Consider the following 23,797-nt stretch of genomic DNA (forward strand, 5'->3'; position numbering starts at 1 on the left):
AACCATGAGGGAATTGGGTTATCTGACCTGTTGATTCCTAACGATATTATTAGGTCTAGCAGACAGAAGGTGCCTCAAAAAAAGGTGTGTTGAATGGTCAAGTTTCACTTCAAATTGACAATGCACTTTGGTTCTACACACAGGACAGTCCTATTAACACGTGATTCTAGTTTCACCATGCCAAACAGAAACAAAGTCACCACAATTTCATAAGCATAGTTTAATTTTTTTAAATTTTAACAATTCAAGTAAAAGCTAGTTAACATAAATACAGAATATATGCACATAATTTACAGCCATGTACATAAATGAAAGAAGAGCAAAACTCACATAAATGGGCAAGTTACCAACTCTTTAAAAGTTGACGTGTTAGCGGTGGCAGATAGGTCATAATTTAATTGTTCACATACAATGGGGTACACATTCAAAAGTTTATTAACATAACTGAGTAGGACTAGAATTTTTCAGTTCCTAAAAGGAGTAGCATAAAATCAATGTACAGACTAACGGGAAATATAAGAGCATGATAGAGAGTTAAAAACAGAAAGCATACTGTACTTCATATATTAAAATTCCTTTCAATTTACACCATTCAGAAACGACTATATTCCTAGGAATGTTAAAGTCATGATTAGTACAGTCAGCCTTTTTCTCCTACAGTATGAATCAGTCCCAAAGGGTCCCTACAATTACTACATTTGGGTAGAAGAGCATGTAAACCACAAAAACAGGCATGAGGGATTCTGGAAGAGGGACTAATTTATTACAACCCTGATTCTGCTGGTCCTAAAATAATGCTACTCCACAGTACACATTAGGTATGAGACAAAAGGTTGGATTAAATAACCTCATGATATTCTATTTTGGTTTCAAAGTTACTAATCAGTTTGGGCCTATTCTAGTAAGGTTGGTTCTACAAAGTTACATAACCAGAACCAAGACGGAGGTTTCCTGGTAGATTCTTCCCCTGGAATTGAAAGCACTGTATGGTACTCACAACCACAGGGGTGGCACCGTGGTCTCAGATTTGGACTGCGAAACATAGCAAACTCTTTCTGGGAGTGGCTGCTCTATGAGCATAAGCTTTCAGTACCTACTGCCTGAACCTGAAGAAATTCAATTCAATTTCTGAGAAGATTCTGTAATAAAATACAGACCAATCTGGAGTGCTAATGATCTCCTACCAAACAACAACAACAAATCTAAAAAGTTCTGATAGAAAACAGATGAAAGTTTTTAAAAAGTCCAATGCTGATTAACATCTTTGTCTTTAAACATTAGAATAGATTAAAAAATCAACTTTAATTGCACTAAAGCAATTTTCATATGTAGTTTTCTTTTTTGAATTATCTGTCCTAGTGTAAACGATGGCAGAATGTACTCAGGGGAAAAACCAGACTTCATTGCTTCTTCCTAGTTGTTGCACAAATGCAGCCCAAGACTTGAAAATCTTTTCCTTCTAGTACACACATAATATGCACTTTAAAAGCTGATATAATGCACGAAAGGTCAATGTAAGTTTTGCTTGCTAAATATAAACAGAAATAGAATACCATCCTCGAAGGACACTTGTTATGAATTTGCTATAACAAAATGAGATGTTCCTTAGCTGCTGGTTTTCATGTCATTCTTCATTTGTGGGGCACTGAGATCAGTAAGACTAGGGAGTGTGTCCTACATTCAACACATTATTTATGGATCTTCACAAGGCAAATGGCACTGTATTAGGCAGTATAAATGGCACTGAAAAGGCAAACATTATGGAATGAGACCTTTTCTCATTTTAAGTTAAAACCTCTGGGGTAGTCTTCTGGTGGGGAGAGAGCTTAGTATGTTCCTCACTATAAATGTCAAAGCAGAAATTAAAATTTAAAAAAATGTTAAATAACAATAGGTAACAAAACTGAATTTGCCTTTGGTCTCCAAATAGATTGGAATATTTTAAATTCCAACTGAGCACCTCAAAAACATCCAGTTACTGCTGATTACAAGGAAGTTAAGTAGGAGAAGTCAAGAGAGCTTCATTGGTGGAAAAAAAAAAAATTGCAATGACATGTTGCTTTTCCATAATGTTGTGGCACTGCAGGGTATGAAGAATGCTTAAACACATTATTAGACCTTCAAAACAAAAACCCAGAAAAATGTTATGAACATGTTTCTCCCTAAGACCAATATTTAAACAACAACAACAAAAGTTAACATGAAATTCTCTCCTCTCTTGTTCCCTCCCCACCCCCAAGGCCACAAAGTGCATTCACAAGGAGTCATTCTTAAGATAAAGCCATTGCACAAAATGTCAAGTTAAGGTAGACTGAACTGAGGACCACACTGGAGTTCAACTGTAGAAGTTTTATAAACCAGTATAGCAACATCCATAGGCAAAAGTCCCTTGACATGGTATAACAGCAGACATCTCATAAGGGCCATATATAGAACACATTTAAAGTCTTAAAAGGTGCAGGTTACTTAATAGCAAAATTTAAAAGTTACATCCTGTCAACATATTTCACTCTAACTTGAATCTTTCTATGATAGACCATTTGAGAAAATAGGACAGAATAAATTTCCATCAGAAGTAACTGTTCATTTATAAACTCTAAGTCAATTAAGATCATTACCTTCTGAATCAGAGGGCTCCTCTTCTATACTGTCCCACATTAATATCAGCTTTAAAAAAAACTCATAAGGGCAAAACTGAAAATTACCATTTTCTCTACAAATAAATCTAATCTATACAGATCTGGAAATGATTCAAAGGTTTAGATTCTTAAAGTGATAGCAAGTAGAGAAAGATTCAGAAGTAGTAAAATTTTCTATTTAACTAAGTGATACTTAATTCAAGTCCATAACAAGTAAATTACTGAAAAGGCATTTGCATTCATTCATGTACCATAAAATTAGGTAAGATTTGAAGACACATTCAAGTCATTGAAATGGCCAAGAATTAATGTTTTACTAGTTTATTTTGCCAAACTACTGTGAGTTTGATATTCTAACAATTTAAAGTCCACATTATGCTCAACATCAAGCACCGGTTAGTCGTGGAAACCAAAACATCTTAATGCTAAAAGTACACAAGGTATTTAGACACAATTTCATTGGTTGTCAATAACAGTTAACTATTGATGCCAAATAGTTAAATTTAAAATACTGTGCCAGGTCCTCTCAGGAAAATGGGAAAATAATACTCAGGATCTATTATTATTATTCTACAGTATTATAGGGATTAAATGCCAGAAGTTAGAAATTATGACTGTCAAATACTATCTTTGGATAGTTGTAGTACAGTATATAATTAGGGATGGCTTTGTTTAGAGACTGAAAAAATGCTGATGGAACAACACTACACTCTGAATGCCATTACTCAACAAACACAACTGCATCTTGTGGACATGGTAGAGAAAATGGCAATTTTGAGAAGGAGTGCTTCTAAAGGCATTTCCTCAAGGGTAGCCAAGGATTGTTCACATTACTGAGAGACTAAGTAATGTGACATGGTTACCACCTCAATCACACTGCTGCTGAGGCACAGTTACATGTTCCCAACTACTTTCCTTCTGTCCACCATGCTGGCTTTGCTACTCCATGGTCCACTGTAATCTTTTTGGTCTTCCCTCTTTGTAGTGTGGCAGCCTTTGCTGCTATCCATTGAGTAGGTAGACCACCAATTCATAGGTGGCCATCATAATGGCTGTGTTTGGAATCTGTCTCACCAGGTGGGTTGTTAGACCACGGTAGAGAGATCCATAACCTTCTTCTTGAACAACCAAAGACAGTGTCTGAAAAAAAGATCTGTATTTTGTTCCCTCTTCACGTAGTCTTGTTCTTACAACTTCTGCTTAGGAAAGAAAGAAAATCATCTTATTTAAATATTATTGTATCTTTACACTCTCACAATACTGAGCACATTCCTTTTCCCATTCTCAGGATATTGACTTTTAACATGTAGCTTACTGAAACCAGTCACATTTCGGTAACACCCATTTCCTAACATAGCTAAAATCATGTACACCAACTATCAGTTGTATATTAGATAAACAGACACAGAGTTAAGGATAAAACTGTTAAGAAGCAGGATAGGAAATGGAGCTAAATGGATACAGAAAGATACAGTGAGAAACAAAAAAGATTTAACAAAGCAGTACCAAGACACCTTGCTGGGGCTAAGTGTGGCTGAAATTTGCCTCTGGAGCTGGAGCACGACTGACTCACAGCTCCTGTCCGACAGCACATACCTGCTTATACCTCATGTTACTTAGCTTTAGTCCCACTGTAAGCTCCAAGAACTGCATTCTGTTGTACTGTAATTAAGTAAAATCCCACAGATTCTAAAGATGCTGCGAGCTGGGGTAGGAAAATGTTTCTGATCTAACAGAGTTTATTCACAGAGACTCAACTGTTCTTACCATGTGGATATGCTATAGTTGTGGCACAAGTTTTTGAGGTGGCAGCAGCTAGCATCATTCCCACAAAATCTGATGCTTCTTTCACCGACTCTTCACCATTTTCCATCACAGAAGCAGTTTTACATTCCAGTAGTTTTTGCTTTATACTTTCATAAATAACAAAATGGATAACAGTCTCTGATATGCCAGCGTATGAAGCAGACATGCCCCTATAAAATCCTCTAAGTCCATCTGTCCGATACACTTTACGAACACATTCAAAAGCACCCATTCGCTTTTCCCCACGGTTCCTGAAAGGAAAAATATTGACACTGTATATAGGTTTTTTAAATAAAGTAAATGAAACAGAGTAAAAACATGCCATTCTAGTAAAGAATGGTCTTCTTTAACTCATAAGGGAAATCAGAATTTTAAAAATACATGCATCTTTCATATTTCCTATCTTTTGTCCCAAATTTGTCATATTAGATGCATAACATGTAAATAGCTTAATTTACTGAATGCAAAATATATTTCATTGATTCTATAGTTTCACACCCTCCTCACTAGAGTTCAGGTAGTGAGGATAACCAAGAAACTCGAACAGGAACCAGATATTCTGAATGCAGCTGAAGATAAAAACAAGTCCCCCAAAAACCCCAAAACCAAACCCCTCACACTGTATTAATTCCAGTTCCAAGTAACTTAAATATCTGACAACGATGAGATATTTATGATGACAGTACACTACAAAGAAAATTGTATAATTGAGTTTCTGTGCATCTGTAGTTTTTCCATCTCCACCCAGACCATCCCCAAGAAGTGAGTGGGTGAGCATCAAATGCCCCACGACCACTTAAAAGCAATAGCCTTATTAGTATTCCAGGAAATGGTAAATGAGAACCTATAGAGTCATCAAGCACTTCTTCAGAACTGTTCTCAACACAATTTCCTTAATGCAATGGAAGGAAAGACTTGCTTCTGACAGCAGACTTAAGTTTCAACATGGAACAAAACAAAATAAAAAGTTCAACAGAAAAAGGAAATAAGGAGAAAAAAAAATGAAATGGCTGGCACTGAAATCTTACTGACGTAAATTTGTAGAAAATATTAAATACTTTTAAATTTTATTTTAAAGAATTAACATACCTTGCATCTAGCTGTAACCGAGTCTTTATAAGCCAAATGGGGTTGGTTGCCGTGATTGCAGTAAAACCTAAACAAACACGTTTAAAATGAACTCCAGTAAAGATGAAGACACGATTAACTTTAAGGATCTTTAATTATGACTATAATTAGAGAAAATGTCTATAAGTATTTAAACTATTAATTGATATGTTCTATAAGTATTTAAACTAATAATTGATATTTTACACTATTATTTTGCAAATTCATATAATCATGAACATCTATCTGACCTTACAATCTACACAAATTCTCAAATTCTGACCTTAACAAAAGACTCTTTTAAGAGTAAAATCTGATTATATGTAAAGTGCTCTCCTCCAACCTACCCAGAATGCCTGCGCTGTCTATTGCCTAAATTGAATGCAGAAACCCAATGCTACAGACAAACACACAGAAACTTTTTTCTAGGCTACGAAGCATGCACTCTAGAACAGCTACTTGGGGGTGTGATTCTTGTCACAGATCAATATGTTCAAAATAAGTTCTACATAAATGGCAGTATTTACTAATATTTTTATTCATTTAACAGAAAAGACTTATTTGGCTCCATGAATACTTTCTACAAACATACTTACTAATACTGTTAAAATAATGGTATGACAGAGGTAAGGTTTCTGTTAGGGTTAATAGGACAGATTACTTTTCATACACTTAAACACATACGAAACTCAAAAGTTCAGAGTTACAAATTGGAACTTCCCTCTCACTTTCAGAGATACCGAATAAAGTCAGGGTAGAAGGTAGCTCTAAGTTACTTTAACACTAAAGTATTAAGTAGGAACTATTATGCAGAAGGGTAGCCCCTAAGGTGGTTCAATTCTAGGTAGAAAATTACGATTTGTGGAGCAGTAAGTTTCTAGGCTCGTGTATATCTTTTCTTTGACATCTTCCTAGTTTGGGAAAAACAGCAGCACACAAACTGCAATCTTGATGATGGGAATTTATAAAGATTGCTTCATCTACACAAAACAGGGTATTCACATTTTATGTTTACATTTAAGATCATATACACAAACATTACAGAACTACTTACATCAAGCTACATTTACTCAACTGGCCCTTAAATTCGAAAACTTATATGGAGAAATATATCTAAGGATCTTAACTGTTTTAATATTTTCTATCAAATGCTAGCAGGTCAAGCACATTATTTTTAGCAAGATGGTATTATATTTCACATACTTAATATAAGCACTTTAGGAACAAAAATGCTGTAAAATATTTAGGAATGATTTGTTTTAAAAATTAATATTATATAAGGTGGAACAAATCATAAACTGCTCTTGGCTTTCAAAGTTACTATGGGTAACTACATATGCAAAATAAATTTACTAAACTGTTTACAAAGCTAAATTTGGACTTATAAGATTCTTTTCTCCTGTCTATGTGAGATAATAGCTAACTCAAATTTTGCTTCTCCCTTAACACACTGTTCTAACACTATAAATAGGCAGATGTTACACAAAGGGATGTTCCAATTAAATCTATTTAAGAAAGAAGGTAACTGGAATAAAATTTGGTTAAATAATTCCTTTAATAATTTATAAGAATTATATAGTTCTCTATTTCTCTTACATGCTTTTAATATTATATACATGAACATAAAACTAGAATGGGACCAATGATTTTAGAAGCATCAATCAGAATTAAACTAATAAAAATTTAGAATTGAACAGTTGTTGCCACAAACATTTTTCAATAAGAGATTCTTTGTATGAATATATTCTTGGTGAAAGGAAAAAACAGAAAACTATGAATCAGACTAGTTTAAATATTTTTCTTGCATGATCTGGCTTAACTGAAAACAAAGTTATTCAATGTTTTCTTCTTCTTTGAACCTCATTTTTCTAACTAAAAAGGTGAAACTAAAGATATTTGAACCATAATTTTTAAGCAATCAAACATCCATATTCTGATCAAACCCCAATTTAATGATTCTTACTTCTGAAATAAGAATCTGATTCCTCTTTCTTAAATATTTATATTAGCTAAATGTTTGTGAGATAAAGGCTCCTTAAGTGAAAAGCTGTTCAACAGCAAAAATCAACAGAATACATTACTCAAGATGGTAATTACTGATCATTCTTAAAAATTTTAAGAAAAACTACCTGCTTATTGAACTTGAAAAGCCTAAAACTGGGAATTCTTACATCAAATTTAGAAAAACTCAATAGCCTAGGTAAAAATTTTCATTTAATTTATTATATTTCATTTGAAAAGATGAACACCAAAGTTTTTAAGTAAAAGTTCTATTCTAAAAATATAAACTTAGTACCCAAGTTTTTGCCAATAATATTTTTTTCCAAGACACAAAATTCCCCAAATTTTAGACTGGGGAAAAAAAACACATTTAAATATGTATATATACATAAATATTTATAAATATTACTATAAATTAAAAATTTTAGGGCTCAAAATATTATTTTAAAATTATTATCTGTGCATATTAGTAGACAATGTCAGAAAGCAAACAACAGGTATTGCTCACTTAACTAAAACTCATTTCCAGGCACAAATTAAACCCATATAAAAGGTCATATGAAAATTCAGGTGAGGAAATATTATCTGATCCCTTAAAATGACTACATTAGTAAGCTATACTTACTATAATTATTCTATCTCAATTCTCCCAATAACTAGAATGAATTCTTAATAAAGATACTAGCCTAACTTCCAGCATTCAAACTATGAGTTGAATAAAGAATCTAGGCACAACCCACAGGCTTTTAGTTATTAATCCTTTACCAGTTTAAAACTGGATGGTATTTGAGTCTTATGCTATTACTTCTTCTTAACCAAAAATAATGAACTAATTAGAAATTACTAGGCTAAACTAAATCTAGAAAAATCTATTAATTAGAAAAAAAATGAAACAAATGGAAGAAAACAAAAGTTTACTATTAACTTAGAATTACATACGACCAGACAAAGCTAAACAATCTTCCTACTACTTTTAAGATAAGCACACACAAGGTTACTGGGAATGGTGATCCTGAAATTTAGAAACTACCTATTCTTATTTTGCTTTTTAGTTTTGTGACAATTTATGCTAACTTATATTAATGTGGAGCACCTAGTAAAACATTAAAATAGACTTAAAACTATAGGAGGGATCCATTTGTAGTTTAAGAAGGATTAGTACTGCTCCAGTTAGTTAAAGCAAGGTGTCAATACAACTGCCATACTGTTAGCTGGGTGATTAGTGTTTTATTAGATAGTCTTAAAAAGGTTTTTAAATGCAGTTTTAAAAACATGTTGCCCCATGTAAGATTCCATTTGATAGTGTATACCAATTAAAAACCAGATAAACAAATTTCACATACAATAAATCTGCTGAAAATGTTTATTTCATTAAGTGAGTGATACCTGTAGTATTGCATTTTCAGTAATTCATTTTATTTCAATTAACTCTATAAAACAAAACTCATGTACTGTCCTAAAAAGAACCTTATAAAAAGTATGTTTTTAAGTAATTAAAACTAAAACAGCTAATATATTGTATCCTGCATTTATTTGGAAAGTCGTGGCATTAAGATCACTATTTTTGGCAGAAGAATAGTAAGCTAAGTATTGACAGACAAGAGAATGAAAACCACTTTTAAATATGTTATGCTTAGTAAGTGAACTATTTTATCTAAAGTTATAGGGCATTATGATATCATTTACAACTATGAATATATACTGTTACCAAATTCTTTGGAAGTCAGGGCTGTTATAGCCAAGCTAAAGACCCCAGGATTACATGACGACTGAAACATACCCCATTCTTCCTTCTAGAAGGATTATTAAGGGATCTGAATTAAATTTTTATAAAATACTCAATAATGCATACACAAATTCAGGAAATAAAAATTCATTTCCCGCCTTCTATTCATTTCACAGCTACTATAAAATCCCAGGGTGTGTTTCTTATACTAGAGGCTGCAAGAGATGCTCAGATCAGTACTCACGAGGTTTAAGTTAGTCCATATTTCTACAGGAAGTGACCTGCGGATGGGGAGCATGAGATGACACGATCTCACTCTTTTCTCGGGAGAAATGTACAGTAAATGCCTAAAATAGACACAGGCTTTTCTGTATCATAACAACAAGCAGTGACCTCATCAGAAACACGTGTACAAATTGAATCCCACTGGAAGGATTTTGAGAAATATTTACTGTGAGAGCTAACCTTTTTGAAAAAGTCAAGTTAAAAAAAAGAAAGAAAGAAAGAAATATCAAAATGGGCCATTTTATTTATAAAAATGCACCGACTACTGAAAATCCTGCCATCTGTAGCAGTTTGAGTCCAAATACTTACCTAAAAGAAACCAATTTTGGTCTTAGAAAAAAATGCTAACCTTGTCAATTGGGAATCTAAAAACAAATATTCAGAGGGGATTATCACATTCCATTTTCCTACCATTATTATCTACCATGATTAACAGCTGAAAACACAATTTTCTATTCTTTTAACAATCAACCTAGTTAGTAAATCTTTAAAAAAATAAAAATAAAACCCCACCAGAATATTCAACTAACTTTATTTTAGAACTGTTTATATGTATATTATATATTTTTAATAAAATAAAGTATATGCTGCTACAATAGTACCTTTCACTTTTTGCACTCTAGCCAGTAATATTGCACATCCATACTTATGGAATATTTTGGATTATTTTGTACTTAATTTCTTGTGTTCTACAAAACAGAAAACAGGAAAAATATTTACATAAAAACAGACAAAACATCTGTCCAAGTATCCATTTGGCTAAATAATTTGCCACGGACAAATATTATTTAAAAATATTTTATATATGCAAGACAAAAGTTGTATTTAATGAGTAAAAATTTAACCTTTAGTAATGAACTATAAGTCAAACAGAAAAATATATCTTGAATTCATTTCATTTACATTTATAGGGCTATCTATTATATGTTCATGCCAGATTTTTTTAAAAATTTAAAATTGAGTAATTTAAGAAATTTACCATAAAGAAAGGAGAAATTTAATGATTTTGTTGTATACACATGTGCTTAGGTGTATACAGAGGGATGTTCAAGCTCATTTTAATAAAACACACACATAAGACAGATATCCTTAATAGCTAAAATAAACTTACTCTGACAAAGGTCGTATGTAGAAGGAAAAATAGCAGGTAAAACATTAAGAAAAGTCAACATTACTTAGTGTGATTAAATATCCTCATAATTGGAAATTTTATTTAATACATGAAAACTTATAGGTATATTTTACAGACTTAAAAATTCTTACAGCATTCACCTGTAACACTAAAACAAATGAAAAGATTCACTTTAATTGACCTTTTAATTGTTTCAGTAGATAAATTAAATGTTATATAAAATAAATTAAATGTTTTGAGTTGATAAAAATGAAACCAGAGGTTACTTGGAATAAAAATTAAGTGAATAGTGCCTTACTAAAATCCTTAACATGAATGCTAATTGGTGTTGCAAAAATTTCCAGGAAAAATGCTGAATTACCTATTTTTAGTGCATTTTTGATACGAAAAGTGACAAGGTTAGCTTTTTTTCCTTGAATAGTCAATTTTTAAAAACCTGTTTTTTCACATGACTATATCTCTAAGTATTTCACACTCCAAAATCATTCAGTTAGACCTCTAAAAATGATCCTGAAGAAAACTCAGAGCACTCTGGTCTAGATTATTTTAAGAATGAAGGGGGCAAAAGGCTACCTTAATGAGTCTGCACTGAACCATTCAGGATGTAGTTATTAAAAAAAAAAAAAAACCCTAAAATTGTAATGCTAAAATGTTAAAGCTCATGAATAGTGCAAGGAAACTCTGAAAGCATAATTCTCAGAACAATGTAACTGCAAATAAATATATCTTAAAATTACACAGTAAGTGTATAGTGCAATAGTCTCTGAACAAGCATGACTATCAATTTGCTAAAATGCAAGGAATTCAAATTGGCAAACAGTATCAATGTATAGATAAAAAACAACCTGAGTTAATATTTGTACCCATTTGAGAAAAAAGTACAAAATGACAATTTTACTGAATTTCTTTGCAATGTGATACAAATACATAATAGTAAATTCTGGTGAGCTATTTTAATGAAATAAGGTGCTTCAGTGAAAAAAAAGATTCTGAACCTCTTAATTTGTAATACTGATATTATAAACATTCAAAGCAATGTTTATCTACTTTCTTGATTTCAATTTTTTTCAAAAAGGCAACATTTTTAACATTTTTTAAAATAATTTTCTGGGGTTAAAAATGAAAATCATATACACTGGTAAGCCAGAAATATATTCTTAAAGAACCTAACCCAATAGTTATTAGGTTTATCACTGCCACTAACTTTTACCTTATACTCAAAATTTGTAGGGGGAAAATCATATCCATATATTCAACATCTGTAAAATGTACATTAAAAATAATTCTAGTTTTAACTAGATAATCTTTATCATAAAAGAACTATTTCTCAAAATCCAAGTCTGTCTACATCAACACTCCATGGATGAGGTCAAGAGGCTCACATATTTACCTAACTTGCCCAAGATCTCCTTATTGGTAAATCAAAGTATGCACTATCTTGATTGTTAATTTTGTTGTCCCTTCCAACTTTTAAACTTCAACAGTCAATCAACAATAGCTAAATATGGAAAGGCTTGAAAACAATATGTAGGTATATGCTAGATTTATTATATGGTAAAGACTACCAACCTTTCAGAAATTAGTATTTCAAACTTACACTTAGTTGATTAAATATGTGGTTCAAATTGATCCAATTTATTTCTAAACAGAAAATGGTTAACAGTTTAAGGCACTCATTATTAAGCACATAACTGACACTCTATTTACTGATCATCAGCTGATAAAAGTGGCTACAGTCCACTTTATAAAGCCACAGCATAATTTGGAAATGTAAAATATAGTTAAATATGCAACAAATCTCAGAAAACTTAGAAAATTTCTATTCAGAACCAAACTTCATGGCTTTGTCTAACATGCATGGCAGCAAATGATTCCAGAACCAGACTGGTCAAACCAATCTCCCATAGTTTATTTTTAAGGCAGTGCACAGACCTGGGGCCAACTGTTTTAATTCAGAATCATATATACTCATCAATGATGACAGAAGAGTTCCTGGAAACATTTCTATAACAAGCATGTCCACACAGCCAGTGTCTAAATTTCTGGTAGTATCTAGTCTCATTTATGTGGGATGATAAATATATTTTAAAAAGTACATACATTATAGTAACTGCTTGAATTATATACATCACTCACAAAAATCTCAGCATTTGAGCACAGGACAAAATGAATACTTTACCAAGAATTGCCGGCACATTTCAGACAGAAGCCAAAACATGCAGCAAAAAGGGAAAAGGCACTAACAGAAATTGAGGAGAGAAGAATAAATTACAGCTCTGTAACTTATAGCGTAATTATGGTTGGAGTCTTAAAATTGTTAAAAGTAAATACTAAACATTCAGTAAATTATAGAACAATATGAACATTATATTATCTATCTTATTACTTAAAGTCCTAAAGACAAAAATGCCAATTTACAACAAATTTTCCATGTACCTAATCAAATCTGTTTAATACAAATAAACATAAAAATCATCTTTGCACATGCTAGTCAGTGAAAGCACACTAATCATCTTAACTTTTCAAAATAAACTCATCAAAATTCAGTATTAAGTCTCTGGGTTTCAGAAAGTTTTTAGTCTTTTAGTATTATACATTCATACCTGCCACAGCAGCCGAAATCATGTGTACCTGGGTAGAATCAGGATCAAACACACCATTCAACGTTTCCTTGGAGTTTGAATAAGCAGCAAAGTATATTGCTCTAAAAATAAAATTTAAATTTGTCAATAAGCACATTGTCTAATTCTTAAGATTTAAATGTAAATTTACCTTCATAATCTCAGAATGGAAAAATCTAAACACCAAGTATCAGTCATATTCTCATGTAACATCAGATTAACAGTTTTACGTGAATACCCTTAAATACTTTCTGTATTGATTAAAAAAAAAAAAAAAAAAAAAGGACAAACTCCAATGCAAAGTTCCTAGTTTCTATCCTTAAGCAATCCTCTACCCAGTACTTTGATGCTTCTTAGAAATTGACTAACTGGAGCTGGGCGCCATGGCACATGCCTGTAATCCCAGCGGCTAGGAGGCTGAGACAGGAGGATTGTGAGTTCAAAGCAAGCCTCAGCAATAGTGAGACACTAAGCAACTCAGTGAGACCCTGTCTCTAAGTAAAATAGAAATGGGGCTGGGAATGTGGCTCAGTTAATGGTCAAGTGTTCCTGGGTTTACCCCTGGTACCAAAAAAGAAAAAGAAATTGACTAACTGGTACAAATATTTGTACAAGACTTTTATGCTTGGAAACCCCGTGCATGATTGTGAGGTTTGTGCAAGACTAAGGCTAAAGAAGTACACCTAACTAAGCTGAGTATCAACTGAGTGTAACTTTTTGGTGGGGAAAGGAGAGTATCACTAAAGTACTTGCTAAAAATTTTAATATAGCATAGTCTTAGCTATAACATACAGAATAGTTCACGGTATTCTTTTCTTTTCAGTGCTGGGGACTGAACCTAGGACCTCAGGCATGAGAGGCACGAACTCTACATTGAGCTACACCCCAGCCCCACAAGTGAAATCACACCATCAGATTGGGATGTGTTTGTCAACGTTTGTGAACATTCTGTTAAATTTGTAAATATTTTCCATTAACATACTTTGACTTTTTACATCCCCAGTGTTTAACTTTCCAGGCATAGAATTATTTGCTTTCTATTTCCTATATCCTATTTCTCAACAGTCCTAATTATCTATCCAATAAAGAACAGATAAGTACAAATGGAAAGTTTCACTGTTACATCTTTTTAAATGTGGTTAAGGATAAAGGGAAATTAACAATTAAAAAAATTCTACTTTATAAGAAAGAAAAAAAAACAGTATACACTTGATGCTAAATTGTGAAGTAGAACAAACATCTCATTCCTAGAAATGAATAAGGGAAAAAAGATCCTAATGAGGAAATAAGTATGGAATACATTCAGGCAATTCACAGTAGAGCTATGAAATGTCAAGTATTAAGAATGAGAGTGCTGCTGCATCAAAAATTAAACAAGGATATATTAAAACAGAAAAAAAATCATATTTAGCTCATCTGGCAAGTATTAACAAGATGGACAGTAGCCAGAATTGGTAAGATTGTGGATAAAAGAAAAATGGATTCACTATTTGATAATAAAAATATGGTATGCCTTTTTAGAAGGCAAATGAACAGTATTCTCTAGTTTTAAATGTGCATATGCCATTTTATGCAGAAGTTCTACTTCAGGGTAAACATCTTGAAAGAATATACTTGCTTAAGTACTCAAAGGTTCTACATTTATAATACTACTTTTCCCCCCTACCACACTGGGGACTGAACTGCACATGGTACGCAAAGACTCTACCACTGAGCTATAGCCTCGCTCTTAAGTTGCCTAGGCTATTCTTGAACGTATGAACTTCCTGCCTTAGCCTCGAGAAGTTTGGTTTAGGTGTGCAATACTTCACCCAGCTCCACAACACTGTTTTTTTATATTAAAATCTGAAAATAATCTTTTAACGTGCATCTCTGAGGGAATGCTTATTAATGAGGGGGCAGTCATACTATATAATAAAAAAGAAAATATCACCCACAGAACATTTAAAGAGCTTCAACACAAATTAGGTTGAATAGTATGAGCTCGATTTTATATAGGCGATAATTATACATTTAATTTTACATATGTTTTTATGCATATGATAACCCAGAAAAATTACTGGGAAGCTATACACCGAACTATTGTTAATGATGGTTATCTATGAGGAAAGTTAGTGTATGGGAAGGGGAACAGGGTAATAGACAATATGTTTAAGATGGAAAGTCAAATTCGATGCTATAATGCTTTTTTTTTTTTTTTAAACAAGAAAGATGCAAAATGAATAATTTCCTTAAAAAAAAAAAAGCTGAAATCTAGTAAGTAATTAGACATGAATCTGGTTCAAGATTTGGATTCAGAGAGCTGTTGTGCTCATGCTTATTCTAAATAGGAACTTTGTACATCTTACATCATGAAAGAAGTCAACCTAAGATAAAATGGCATCAGAGAAATGATAAAGTAATATTCCAGATCTTTATGGCTTCTTTAATAGGAAATGGAACTATTTGTTTGGCTTGTTAGTGAAGCCAAAAAAAAGGCTTAGTTTTAGAATTCCCAATTTTCTTTTTCTTATTGCTAAGTTCCTTTAATTGTTGTCTTTTGAACTTGGTGCAAAGACTGCTTCACAATGATCTCACTGAGAGGTCCTTTTGTACCTCCGCCTGGTGCAATCTGCGTAACCTTTCAGATGGTCACTGTTACCCCACACTGATATCCTTACCACCTTGACTGTGTTCAGATCTCCCTTTACTGGGCCTTCCTTACTATGGTAGGTACTGTAGGCATCTTACTGACCTTCAATGCTGCACAGATTTTCTTGTTTTAGACTTTCTATTCCTTTCTTCAATCCTGTTCTAAGCCCTGAACCCTTTATAGCTCTCTGATTCTACAGATGCCATCTTGTTTCTTTGAAGCTTAACTTCTATTTGTATAATCAGAAAGGAGCACTAACTTCAAGTGGAGTACAGACTAGGGTAGCATCTGAAGCAGAAAAATTTGAAAGACATATTCTAATTATACCCTTAGGTTCAAGGGATGCATTTTTAAAAAGTTATTTTTCCTAAAGACAAAATTTTAAAAGATGTATGAACGGGTTTAGTTAAATTCAGAAAAACCACCAACACCTATTACAAAGTATCAGTAGTTTATGGCCTTAACTCTGCATAGATTTTCAATTCCCCACAACAAGAAAAAAATTCTTCCAACTCCCAAAGGTCATTAAGAGGGTATAATTATTGTCCTGGGAGAACTCAATACGTAGCCACTAGCTCTAAGGGAATTTATAGATTTTTTTTTTTTTTAACAAACATTACTAATTTACCTTCTCTTATTCAATCCAATACAAATATACATATTATCTTCCCTATTTTCAACTTTGAATATCTCCTCCAACACCTGAAATCTCAGGTCCATTCATGGAATTTAAAAATTTACAACTCTTATTTAGAAACAATGTTTCTCAAACTTCTAGGTATGTTATGTCATACTTCTTTATTTCCCCACTATAAGAGCATGGATAATTTGATACAAATACTATACTTTTTACCTTATATTATGAACATTTCCTTTGCATTCATATCACAACTGTTAATTTCTAACCTGCTGAAATTCTGTTAGTTTTCCAAACACCCAGTACCACTTCCTGCCACCAAGCATTACTTTGTAAATTTGTCCTGGTTAATGTCCAAAATCCTTAAAAAGAAAATATTTCCCCAAAACACTAAAAACTGCAGTTAACTGTATATAAATGATTTAAATCCAGATACCCTGAAACAAGAAAGACTGCCATAATTCTACTTAATCTGAATTTATATTTTTCTTACCTGGAAGGGGCCACCCCCACTAAATTAGGGCCTAGTCCTCTGAACAAGGAGCGAGGCCCTTCTTTTTCCAAGATCACCCTAAAAAAGACAAAAATTACATTAGAAACGTTCTAGGTCTGGTGCTTCATCTATTTTATATAGCAAAGCTAGAACCTAAATCTGTTTGTATTATGTTAGGCATTTCTGTCTAGTTTTCCTTACTTATAAAAATCTATTTTTTCAAGAAATAGCACAAAGTGCTGAAGACTGGCAATCAATTTACTAGCAATAATAAAAAGAACTCAATTCAGATTCTTTTCTAAAGAAGACTTTTATATATTTATGCTACTCTTATCTCAATCTTCTCATTTTGATATTTTTAACAGGAAATTCAATTCTTAATTAGAAATGTAAATTCCTTCCTGGTTTTGAGGCCTTTTATTCAATATTGAACAAAACACTTAGTACTACAGTATGATGATATCCAACCATTCCAGTGAAGTATTATGGCAAAAATCTATCATCCTAACACCTTTTAGGGGACTGGAGTTTTTGACTGCTATCACTTCTCCCTCCACTCAGTTAACACTTCCTATACAGAATACTAACTCTATAAAAGACCTCATTGCTTTATTCACTTTTTTGGTCCTGGGATTGAAATGAGGGTACTTTACTACCACCGAGCTGCATTCCCAGGCCTTTGTACTTAGAGGCAGGGTCTTGCTTGCTAAGTTACTAAGTCTGGCCTTGAACTCGCAATCCTCGTGCCTCAACCTCTGAGTCTTTGGGATTACAGGCACACACCACCATGCCCCACATAAGGAGGTTGTAATGACTAGACAGAGAGCAGAGAGGTTTTTTAATTCAGAGTTAACAGACTAGGTAAGTTAAGTGACTCACAAACATCTCTATACTTAAGATCTCTTAAAAGGCAGCTGAGTGCAAGCACCTGAGCTGAGGCCAGACTTCTCATTCAGAGCCCAGTGGTGGCAGATGACTAATTTTGAGACCAGAAAGTATTTTTCTCATTCATCCAAATTTTCAACAGTAAATAAAGGTAAACAGTATCTCTTTATTGGGTTACTATGAGGATTGAAAAATCATACATAAAGAGCTTTTGGGTTTAAAAAACTGAGAAACTAAAACAGAGCCCAGAGGGATTCTCCAAAGTTCCTGTGAGAAGAGAAAGCACAACTATTGAAAAACACAACAACAAAAAAAATGTATCAAGGAAAAATTTTAATACTAAGTGGTAATAACTATCAAGGTCATATTAAAATACTTAGTGATCAGAAGAATTTATCTGTAAACATGGTATTTTAATTCAAAATTGTTAACCATTTTATTCTACCTATTCATGCACTTAAGCAACCAAGTTTGAAAAAGTTAAGTGTGATGAAATCTTTTGGTAGCAAAAGTAAACACAATGAATGAGCTTATTTGTTTCTAGAAAATAAACACTACTGAACTAAGTTCAAACAGATTAAATCCAAGTGAGCTGATAAGGGAGACACACAAAGTTTTCAGTTATAAACTCAACTTTAACTATGTAAAACCTATTCTATTCCATTAGGGATTATTATTTCTAATGAATTATTTCTGTCACTAAGTTTGTAAAAAAAAATCTTTTAAAACGTGACAGAATATAAACATGGGAATCACAGAAAAACAGAATAAAAGCATCACAAGTACTGTGCTCTCACTTTAGGCAATGGAGGGGTCCAGGAGACACGATGCGGTTGACGCTGGCTCCAGCCATGGTGTTCAGCTGAACTTCAGAGATGTAGAGTGTCACAGAAGATGACTGTAGCCGTGTTTTTACAACTTCCAGTGGACATGTCAGAATGGCTCCCACTGTGCCGCCACATCTACACGACAAGAGAAGGAAACCCATCTCTTATCAGCACACACTCCAGTGCTGTACCCCAGGGCCCGAAGCTCTGCCAACCTACTGAACTTTAAATTTTTTAATGATTTTAGAAGACTAAATGATGTTTTAAAGTTTCATTTATTTAACTGCATATAAACACCATCAACTGCTACAAAGAACTGAGCTTACTACTACCCAAAAAAACAATTAGCTAAAGAAGATTTCAAATCATAGGTGCTTTTACTATAATTCACCAGTAAGTCACATCACATCACACCTTTGAATATCTTCTCAGGGTTGATGATTTAGAGCTCCTTGCCCTTGTACGATTTGTAGTTCTCTTGAAACCAAGACCATTATTTGAAGTATATCCTATCTTTCAAATGTCTTTTTTAAAACTAAAGAAATGGTTTTCTTGAATTTAAAACTCAAGAAATAAGTCACTGATGGATAAGTATACGTGTTTCTTCCTACAGTGAAATACTCAGAAATATTTCACCTACAAAAACCATCAGGCAAGTTTCACAATCAGTATGTGTTAGGTTAAAATGTGGAAATCTATGGAAGATACATACACTCAGCTAAAAAAAATCCACTTTAAAAAGACTGATGGTCAAAAAAACAAAACAAAATAAAAGCTCTTAAGAAATTATTAAACATGTTAAAAAGACTGGTAAGCCATTTAAGTATTCCTTTTAAAGACAAGACTGGAGCATATTTTTCTTTTAACATATCATACTAGCTACCCAGAGAAGCGCTGAGAACTGTTTTCTAACCACAGAGGATGGTGACTCAGCACAGTTCTCACTGCAGTCAAACAAAACACTGAGAGCCAGAGGTTACCATGGACCTCCATGAGGGCACTGAAGGAAGCAGCAAGGAATACACTAAACAAACCCACCCCCAGAACTAAATACCCATCTAAACCTATAAGATATGCAGTGTAACAGGAAAGCAGGCATGGCAGCAATAGCACTACAAATAAAATTTAAAATAAAAATGCATTAAATGAGATAAAGAATGATGTAACAGTACACATCACCAAGAAAATAGAAACCAACTGTATACTGTTGATCTAAGAGTGAAAACTTTACACAACAAAACTACTAACATTAGAGGACATGGATTCATAACATAAAACTTGACCTTACACTTCACACCATATCTAAAAATTAATTCAAAATGAATCAGAGAATTAAATGTAAAAACATGGAACTATTAACACTCTTGGAAGAAAAAATCTTTTCAGTTTGGGTAAGAAACACCTTTCTTAATTACCAAAAAAGCATAAACGAATCATTTAAAAAAAAATCAAATTTGGACTTCACCAAAATGAAAAGACAAGCTAAAGATGAAAAGAAAAATTATTTGCAAATCATAAAATCATATACCTGATAAAGTGCTTGTATTCAGAAACATGAATAACTGGATAATAACTCAATAGAAAAAGATTTAACATTTTACCAACGATACACATGAAAGTAAGTAAAGAGAGCTGTCATCTGGGAAAAGCAAAGCAAATCCATAAAGAGCTATGAAACCATGATGGCTAACATTAAAAAAACTCACAATACCAAGTGCTTATAAAGAGCAACTAGAAATCTTGCACACTGCAGGTGGGAAAGCAAAATGATACACCCATTTTAGAAAACGCAACAAGTTTTCTACAGAGTTAAAACATACAACTGCCACACAACTCTGTAATCTCACTCCTAGGGACTGACCTAGAAGAAATGAAGATTACTTCTACACCAAGACCTGACCATGAATGTTTATAGCAGATTTACTTTTAACAGCTAAAAAATGCCCATCAACTGGTGAAGGACAAATAAATTGTGGTACATCTACACAATGGAATACTAATCTACAAAAGCAACAACCTGGATGGATCTCAAAAGAATCATGTAAATTGAAAAAAGGCTTTAATTTTCTGACATTCTTGAAAAGGCAAAACTATAGGAACAAAATGAGATCTGAGGTTACCACAGGGTGGGGGAGGAGGGAGGAACTGACTGCAGAAAGAATGAGGTAATTCTTGGCATGTTCTACATTTTTATTAGTGGCTTTAGGACTTTATAGATTTGCTGAAATTCAATGAACTGTACATCTAAAGGGTGGATTTCATTGCACTTAAATAGTAGTATGATGAATCTAAAAAAGAAATCCCAAACTCTGTGAAAACTAATAGGAATTGCTAACATATGAACTACCTGGAGCTGAATATATATACATATATTTTTTTTTGGTGGGAGGGGTTCCAGGGATTGAACTCAGGGGCCCTCAGCCACTGAGCCACATCCCCTATTTATTTTACATTTTATTTAGAGACAGGGTCTCACTGAGTTGCTTAGAGCCTCGCTTTTGCTGAGGCTGGCTTTGAACTTGAGATCCTCCAATCTCAGCCTCCCGAGCCTCTGGGATTAGAGGCATGTCCCACTGCGCCCCGGCTGAATTTTTTTTAGTATGTGAAACATTTAATAAACTTAATATTTACATCCACAAATAAAAGACACATAATGAGGATCTTAACTGTATAGAGATCGGTGTGGTATAAGTGTGTATACACAACACTTGGGTTGTCCTGAAGCAGTTCCACATTATAAAATGCAATCCATGTGCAGTTTAGGGGTGGCATTCTGGTATTTCTCATGCTATTTTAAAGTAATTATTATATAAAACAAAATCATCAGAATTGATGTAGAAAACAAAACAATTACTTCACTAGTCATTTAAAATTCCTATTTTTGAAAACAGGATTAACCTCCTTGATTTATCTCTCTTCCATGTTGAAAATCTCAACTTCTAAAGAAATATGCCCCCACATCAGAGAATGCCAGAAAAAATCAGCAGACACAGGATTTCAGTGAGGCCAATGGAAAGGGCCTTAGTAAAGAGAAAGGCTTGCAGAGGGAAATGTCAAAAAGCAACAAACAGTTTTGCCACTCAAAATCCCAGATCAAGGGAACCACATACTGCAGATAGAGATAAAGCAAAGAACTAACAGAGAATAGGCTGACAAGCTGCACAACAAAGGCAGGATGCCTAGGTGTACATTTCCTTTACAGAATGGAGAGAAGGAAAGGGAGAGGTATATGGGCAGGGGCCAGGGTGGGGTCGGGAGACAGACATGGAACAGACAGACACACACACACACCTGATGGGTAAAACTATATTCCAGGGCAGAAGCCTAATTCTCTGAAAAACAAACGAACACAAGAATTTCCAAGCTCAGGATTAAGAAGTATATTGAATGCAAAAGTCTCCACACTAAGCCGAACCACTGAGCCAGGTGCAGCAGTGCACACTTCCAACTCCAAGGACTCGGGAGGCTGTGGCAAGAGAATAGCAAGTTCAAGGCCAACCTTGGCAATTTAGCATATACCTGCTGACAAAGATATATTCTAGCAATTGCCTACCTTGTGCCCTTTTCTTATACAGCTAATTAAAAGAACAAATTAAGAGAATAAACTAAAAAAGAGGACATAATTGGACGCAAGAAAAAATAACCCAGGCTCAAGAGAAAGTGCCCACAAAAGGAAGTGAAATGCTAGGATCACAAACAGCCAATACTAATGGTCCTGGGATATCATATTTCAGAACGACGAAGATCTTCATGAAGATAAACTAACATATAACCACATGAAAATAAATATTCGAGAATGAATACTTACACATTTAAGCAAATGTTTTAAATAGGTGAAACTACCTCCAAAGGTGGGGAAGGAAAAGAAGTTACTCAAGAAAGAAAAAGTCAACAGAACATAATTTAGCTCTAGAGTAAGTTGTATTTGCACTGTCAAAACTAAAATAAGCACTGACTTCAATTAACAACAACAACAAAAAAAACAGATCACATTTTAACTAGCTATATATTTAAAGGTGGAAAGAAGGGGGAAATGTCAGTAGTGCAATATAACTTAAGAAAATCCTTATCTACCAGAATAGAAAGTTGATGGGTTACAAATAAACTAGGAAAAAAAAAAAGTAATAGAGCCAGGTGGTGGCACATGTTTGTAATCCCAGAGTCTCTGGAGGCTAAGGCAGGAGGCCAGCCTCACCAAGTAAGATCCTGTCTCAAAAAAATAAAGAGAGGGGCTGGGATTGTGGCTTAGTGGTAGAGTACTTGCCTAGCATGGGCGGGACCCGGGTTCGATTCTCAGCACCACATAAAAATAAAGGCATTGGGGCTGGGGATGTGGCTCAAGCGGTAGCGCGCTCGCCTGGCATGCGTGCGGCCCGGGTTCGATACTCAGCACCACATACCAACAAAGATGTTGTGTCCGCCGAGAACTAAAAATAAATAAATTTTTAAAAAAAAAAAAAAAAAAAAAAAAAAAAAAAAAAAAAAAAATAAAGGCATTGTGTTGTGTCCATCTACACCTAAAAAATAAATGTTAAAAATAAAATAAAATAAATAAAGAGGGCTGGGGCTGTAGTTCAATGGTAAAGTGTACCTGAGTTAAATCCCTAGTACTAGAAAACAAAAAAAGAAAGGGGGGGGGATAGAGCATATTTAGATGCATGAAAGAAAACTCCAAAACAGGTTAGGAGTTATAAAGATACTTCTACTAGGAAGCAGAAGTGGGATGGGACACTGGGGAATATAGTTTTTATTATCTTTGGTCAGCTTACCTCATGCATACGTATATTTTTAAATACATTTTTATCAAAATTATAACTATCCACTTTTAAAATCACCACAGTTTAAACTGGAAAATATGTAGTTGATTGATGTTTCTGGGACTCAATGAAAGCTCACATGAAATTTTAAGAAAAAGTGTTGCGTACAGTAAGTATATAAATAATGTTTGATCCAGAACACAATCTAGAATCTGGATCACTTCTCACCATTTCCACCCTGGCATCTTA

General features: G+C 33.6%; 1 protein-coding gene across 2 annotated transcripts in view; it reads right to left on the reverse strand.

Annotated features, from left to right (window-relative positions):
• Nucleotides 1-205: 205 nt before the first annotated feature.
• Slc25a36 (solute carrier family 25 member 36) overlaps nt 206-23,797 on the reverse strand; it is a 32,408-nt gene continuing 8,816 nt past the window's right edge. Inside the window, exons 2-7 of one of the 2 annotated variants that reach the window (XM_046431524.2) lie at nt 18,762-18,926; nt 17,080-17,157; nt 13,300-13,400; nt 5,535-5,601; nt 4,407-4,696; nt 206-3,838 (exon numbers count right to left, since the gene is read on the reverse strand). In XM_046431524.2, coding sequence (XP_046287480.1) covers nt 3,642-3,838; nt 4,407-4,696; nt 5,535-5,601; nt 13,300-13,400; nt 17,080-17,157; nt 18,762-18,926 — 898 coding nt within the window. In that variant the 3' untranslated portion in view covers nt 206-3,641. The remainder of the gene's footprint in view (nt 3,839-4,406; nt 4,697-5,534; nt 5,602-13,299; nt 13,401-17,079; nt 17,158-18,761; nt 18,927-23,797) is intronic. The other variant, XM_046431525.2, reaches the window with a different exon arrangement.

This window comes from Marmota monax, unplaced genomic scaffold, assembly GCF_021218885.2.
Source record: "Marmota monax isolate L192 unplaced genomic scaffold, Marmota_monax_Labrador192_F-V1.1 WCK01_AAM20220418_F8-fsc00022, whole genome shotgun sequence".
Lineage (NCBI taxonomy): Eukaryota > Metazoa > Chordata > Mammalia > Rodentia > Sciuridae > Marmota > Marmota monax.